Source organism: Esox lucius, chromosome 17, assembly GCF_011004845.1.
Source record: "Esox lucius isolate fEsoLuc1 chromosome 17, fEsoLuc1.pri, whole genome shotgun sequence".
Lineage (NCBI taxonomy): Eukaryota > Metazoa > Chordata > Actinopteri > Esociformes > Esocidae > Esox > Esox lucius.
Window position 1 is genome coordinate 31,674,211 of NC_047585.1, and position 6,771 is coordinate 31,680,981.

At 40.4% G+C, this 6,771-nt stretch overlaps 1 protein-coding gene across 1 annotated transcript; it reads left to right on the forward strand.

Moving 5' to 3' along the window:
- The first annotated feature begins 280 nt into the window (after positions 1-280).
- On the forward strand, positions 281-4,610 carry olfml3b (olfactomedin-like 3b). The gene is made up of 4 exons (XM_010881440.4): positions 281-485; positions 2,195-2,480; positions 3,360-4,164; positions 4,528-4,610. Exons 1-3 carry the CDS (start codon positions 387-389, stop codon positions 4,142-4,144), a joined length of 1,170 nt encoding a protein of 389 aa, XP_010879742.1. The 5' UTR covers positions 281-386; the 3' UTR covers positions 4,145-4,164; positions 4,528-4,610.
- Positions 4,611-6,771: the final 2,161 nt, after the last annotated feature.

Below are 6,771 nucleotides of genomic sequence, written 5' to 3' on the forward strand. Positions count from 1 at the left end.
GACATTTTTATTTTACATTTTTTTTATTGCATTACGTATTTAGAGTGAAAACCAGGGAAATAAATATTTTGATTTAACAAAATTTCAGTGTGAATGTTTAATAAATTTCAGTTTCTACAAACCATCTTATAAAAACCAATGACAAAGTGCCTCCCAAACTAAAATACGACTAATGCGCGGTTTAGCAATCAGTGGACAACACTGATTATGTTACGGAAATGGAGAGAGAGAAAAAGAGAGAAAAGTGTGTTTCCAGCAGTACCAGATGTTCAGAACTCCTCCTTCTCCAAGCGTTTACTAAAACATTCCAGTCAAGTTAGGTCCCCCGTAGGTTGGCTCCTCCTCACACCGAGACACAAGGAAAGTGCGACCTGTCCTTCCACAACATGAGGGCTTTTTTCATCCTTGTCACCTTAATATGCCTGGCTGAATCCCAGCACCAAGCCCTGATGGACTACCTGGAACGGCGTCTGTTAGCTATCGAGGTAAGACTGTCCTTCCACCTCCAGCTGGACCCTGGACTCCAGAATACTTCTGAAAATAAACCCTCTGGAGACCTGGGGAACCTTCAATGGAATGCAGATGTGGGATTCTGAGGAAGGAAAATGTTTCACAACTGCTGAAAGATTTAACTGTGGTTCTAGATACCTAGCTTTTGCATTTGTTCGTATTGTGTCAAATAAAAGCACAGGGCAATAGACTTATGTACGCAGTAACTTTCTCTAGTGATTATGTTTAGTTTTGTGTGTTTTACCTGGAGCTATTGGAGAGGTCTTCTCCACAAAAGGCGCAGCAGCTGGCTCCCAGCTTCACCACCACTGCTACGTGTACCCATTCAGACTCATGTGGAGAGTAGCGGCTTCTCTCTCCATGTGTTCTGATCGTGTAAACAATACTTATCAAACAAGTCATTTCTTGAGAAATTATAGCTCTCGAGTTCATTTTAAGCCAAAGAGTCATTCTGAGAAAAAGCATAAAATCCATGCCAAATCAGATGTTCTGCACTTTCTGAAACCTTAATTTTGTTTTAGTGAGACACCTTGATCAGTTCCACAGCTGCCTGCTTGGAGAAAATGTATCAAGGGATAAATCAATTTACAGTGGAAAAATATTGCTGTGTAACTTCAAACACAATGCCTTATATCCACTGGCTGTCCCAGTCTATGGTGATAGTACAGTATCCCTATTTCATAGTTCCCAGCCACATGGCTGGCTCTTGAAAAGTACTCTAATCCTGACCTTAATGCACACTCCATCCCTCCTGGCTGAGCTCACCCCTGAGGGCTGATCTTATGTCAACATAAATAAATGCTGTGTGATGCATCCTGCACCTTGCAATTTCCTGAGGGGACATGAGTGTAATCTAATGAAGCAAAGCTGATCCTAAACCTGCCCTTTATGTCTCTTTTCTCCTTTAATATGGTGGCCAAAGTTTCTAAGTACCAAATGAACAGTTGAGACTTAACCATGTGGTCACCACTGGAGACTGAAGACGCCATCAGTTCCAGCTTACTTGCTCAGAGCACTGTGCTTGTAATGCTAGGATTGTGGATTTCATTCCCACGGAGGTCCAGTATGAAAATGTACGCACTCTGCGAAATAACTTAACAGGATGCTGTTGACTTGTTAGAAGCCATACCATTGGTGATCGCTGTGGCCCCAGACTACAGGGTATTATATAAACCTGAGAAATACGGAAGGAATCCAATCTTTTTCTTAAAAAAAAAACATTCAGTAGGAAAATATAATCCAGATTGTCCAACAGGCAAGGGCACAACAACTCAACAATACATAAAGTGACCCAAAGATGCTGTAAAATAGTGACATGGAACTGAAAACAAACAGAAACAAAATAAATACTATGAGAAAACAATGAATATTGAGAGTGTGGGATTTGGCGTGGCTATGGGTAGGTGATTTTGAACAGATGAGTCTTGATGCGTTGCTGGAAGATGGGGATAGTCTCAGAGTCACGGATGGTTTTGGGGAGAGAGTTCCAGAGTCTAGGAGCAACCCTGGAGAATGCCCTGTCACCAAAGCCTTTGAGCTTACATTTGGCTCAGGTATTAAAATCTGTTATCTTTTTGTTACTGACCAGTACACTAAACACTAGATATCTTCCCTATGTGCTTCTGGGATTTGTTTCTACACTACCTGCTCTCAGTCAGCTCCTCCCTCTCATCTCTACCATTAGGACCGTATCTCAATATGGCACGAGCAGACAAACCGCTATGCCACAGAGCTGCGGGAGTTCAAGCAACAGATTGTGGCACAGATAGAGACCCTGGAAAAGGACAAGGAGACCTTGAAGACAGATCTGGACAGCATGGGCACGCGTGTGGACCGAGTAGAGCGTGAGATGGACTACCTGGAGACGCAGAACGGGGCGCAGCCCTGCGTGGACGTGGATGACAAGCTGGTGGAGCAACAGGTGACTGTGGTGAAAGAGAAAAACAAAGCCAAGTACGCCAAGGCCACAGGTAAGATGTGTCAGAGAGTGGCAGATATGAGAAGATATAGCACACATTGTGGTTATTTACAGAGGATCACATTAGAGGTCTTTTGGGAAGATCACAGTTAAGGTCTACTGGAGGGATCACAGTAAAGTTCTACTAGGGGATCATGGTAAAGGACTACTGAGAGAATATAGTAAAAAGTGTCTTAGCCACTGTTACTAGGAAAACCAAGCTAGCTGGATATAATTATTCTCAGAGGCCATTATTATTACAATTTAATCTCAAACTGGTTTCTTGGGCAAATGCAGACAATTCGTTTTTTTTTTTTTATCCCCCATCATTGATAGTTTATAAGTATACAGACTATATTAATGTACCACTATTACAATATTATCTTCCATTATTTGCACTAGAGCTAGCTTCTAATTAATTGCTGTATTTTTATTTCCAGGGAATTAAACCAGGTGGGAACTGATGCTAATTTGGTGTGCATGTTCTTGTCACATAATTAGGTTCAACATTTGAACTGAGATTCAGTTTAGACCACGTAAACAACTAGAATTAACATTCCAAGTAAAAACTTGACAAAAATATCCCATGACCTTTTGACCCTCAACAACATTTTTGGTTTACCTTTGTTAATACACATTTTGTAGGTTATATTAAAAGGTTTCCCAAGCCTCGTCCCTGACGTTTCATGTTTTTGTTTTAACTGTAAACTGACACAGTTTATTGCCATTTTATTACATTGGTATTACAGGTATCACACCAAAGACTAACAATGTGTATACTGGAATTTCACTGAACTTTTTTGATGATAAATACCATATACAATACTGTACATACCTTGGCTAAGTTTAATTTAAAGTAGGACCAGGAAGTCATGAATCTCTCTTCTCCTAGACTGCAGTGACATGATCTCGAGCATCAAAGCCATGAAGATCTTGAAGCGAGTTGGTGGCCCAAAGGGCATGTGGACCAAAGATGCAGGTAGTGGCTCAGGCAAGGTCTATGTCTTCAATGGTACAGAAGATGACACCATCTATGAGTTTGGCTCCATCCGGGACTTCACCACCTCCCAGGGCACTTCAATGGCGAAGACCGTGAAGCTGCCTTCCCCATGGCGAGGCAGCGGTCACACCATCTACAACAACCATGCCTACTACTTGAAACAGGGTAAGGAGCTACGGCTAATCAAGTACGACCTGAGGAATGGCTCTGTGGTGGATAGTGCTGTGTTCCCTATCCGCGACCATGTCCCAGTGTACAGTCTGACCCCAGAGACTGTCATTGACCTGGCCACAGACGAGGAGGGCCTTTGGGCCATCTACGCCACCAAGGAGACTGAGAAGCAAATCTCTCTGGCAAAGATGGACGCCAACACACTGGACATTGAGCAGATGTGGGACACGCCGTGCCCAAGGGAAAACGCTGAAGCGGCCTTTATTATCTGTGGCACAGTGTACGTGGTCTACAACACTGCGATGCCCAGCCGCTCTCGTGTCCAGTGCGTCTTTGATGTCAGCGATATGGTGACCAATGATGACGCCCCACTAGTGTACTTCCCCAAGCGCTACAGCTCTCACTCCAGTCTCAACTACAACCCGTTGGAGCAGCTGATCTACGCCTGGGACGATGGCTATCAGATTCTCTACAAGCTGGCCATGAAGAAGAAACTAGAGGTATGAGCTCAGCACCGCAGGACAAGGTGGGTGTGAGATTTCTCTCATCTGTACTGGATCAAAAAGAAAAACATATTTTCAGACTGTCATATTCAGTGCAATATTTTACTTTTATATCTCGCCTAGAGCAAAGATCAGTATCATAGATATTACCAAACATAGTTTGTTTAATTATAGAACAGAGTCTTGCAGCTACAGTTAGGATTTTTAACAATGTTCTTAGGAAATCAGATCATTGTCATATTTTGTTTGGGTTGATAACTAAAAGCAATACAGTTTGGGACCACTAAACTGTATTTTAATTGCATGAAATATTTATGATAAATAATAATGTAAAATAAATACAATGCAGATTTATGACGTATGTTTTCTGTTTTCTCTTTGTTTAGCATTTTTGAAAACCACATCTTTTAAACCTTTTTCCTGGCTATGCCTTTACCCTAAATAAAAAAAAAAACATCTTTGCATAAAAGTGTGTAAGTTATTTTCATCCAGGATGTAAAAGATAAAGGTAGAAAATATTATTGCACTCAATTTGGAATTGAATAACCATAATTTACCACTTTATTGTAACTAAAATACAAGGGGTGCTTGGAAACAGTTATGTTAGAAATACAAATGTTCAATACAAAAGTGAAAAGTTGCTTGGAAAAAACAGAAAGTCATAATTTCAAACATTTATCACAAGGCTAATAAAGCAAAAGAGGTCAAGCCAAGTCGCTCAACAAAGTACATGACATTGCCTGAATAGGAGATGGCAAACCGCTCACATGTGACAGAAAGACAACAGAGCAGTGAAGCTGTGGTCATTTTGAAATAGAAAAAGTTATTTCAGGGGGAAAAAGAGGCAGAGAGTGTAATAACAATGTGACGGTGTGCAATGAAAGAAATCCCAGCCTGCGCAGACCACAAAATTAAACTTGATTAAAATTAAAGTTGATGAACAACACTACTGTTGTTTGCTCCTTGGGGTTTAAGGCTGGGTGTCTCTGTTAAGCACTTTGTGACAACTGCTGTTGTAAAAAGGGCTTTATAAATAAATTTGATTGAAAAAATAAATACATTTGATTGATGAAATAAACAGTTATCAGAACCCTTTTTAATGCAACAAACCATAATAACAAACTTGGCTGAGCAAGAGCGGATTCATATAAATGTGTCAGCCTTAATCCCTACTCAGATCTGTTTCATACCGGAAGTTACTCAAAATGAGAACAGGACAGTTGCTCAGTAACCCCCGAAATGACGGGGAGCATTGTGCTTGACCATATTTAAAGTACAAGCTGAGTATCCTAGCCAAGTCCTACCGAGTTCATTTTTAACAGTACTGTACTCCAACAAACCAAACAGTGTTCCCTCAATCTCTTTGTGCTACTGCGCAACTGTCTGGTCTCCAGTGCAGAAACTTTTAAGTTGTGTAATTACTGTGCTTCTGGCACACAATTAAAGTGAACACTGAATGTGTTGTACCCACTTTAAGTTGCTGTTACAGACTGTAGCCAATAGGCTTTTGTGGCTATTTGAACATAATGTAGGCCTATAAAAGTGCCCTACAAACACATACAGTGGAGCAAATTCTATTAAATAATTTTACACTAGAGCCTGTTATTCATGATTTTGTAAATGGCCTTGAACAGTGGCCTACCAGTGGCCTACCACTGTAAAAAGTAAACCACCTAAATGCATTACAATTACCATACACAGAATTAAACAATGTAGGCTACCCTCTAATTATTGACTTTTTTATAGTATATATAACCAAGCCTGTCTTTAAAAACGTCATTTGAAGTAATTTGCAGATAGGATGCAAAAACAATAATGTATATAAAATACATCTATATTTATATATACCGCGCCGCGGTCAGACGGCAACTTTTTGTATATGCATTGCGAGCAGGTTCGTTGCTAGCAACATTGGACAGCCAGATGAGGGTGTATTTTTCCCCAATAAATGTTGGCTAATTGCTCTGCCTAGTTCTCCCGTACTGTAGGTTGGGTGTGCGCCACTGAGGGAGGGAGAGATCCTACCTGAACAGTTGTTTGGTCAGGACTGGTATGTTCCCAAATGTAGGACCTATAATGCAGACTAATTCTGCAAACCCAGTAATATTTAATTTTGTGGTTTGCTCGGGCTGGCATTTCTTATGCGCGGTAGACCTGAAAGAGCTGTGCGGCTGTGGAGGTACGTTTGTGTCTTTGTTCGAGAGCAAAACTTTTTTCTTGTCAATCAAAAATAATTGTTCTAAAAGCAAAAACGAGGAGTCAAAGTAAAAAACTGTTTTGAAATAAAATATTTTGTAATAGAGCGCAAAACCTAATGTATTTTATTCACAAAAAATCTTCTGAGAACCAAAAATTTATTCATGCATTTTATTCAAACAAATCTGTTCAAACAAACTTACATTTTATTTTACTATTAACCACCCTCCATTTTGGCTAGACTGCCCCCTTTGCTTGAGGTGCTTTCTTTGCTTTTAAAAGCTTTCATTGTTTTTGTTTGCATTTTGACCCTACAGAAAGAAAGTCTGCACTGACCAGTAGAGAAGCATCATCCACACCACCCACCAAAGCATGCCCATAGTTGTGGGGTCAAAAGTGTTAACGAAAGAACCAGTGTTTCAATAATAAAAAAG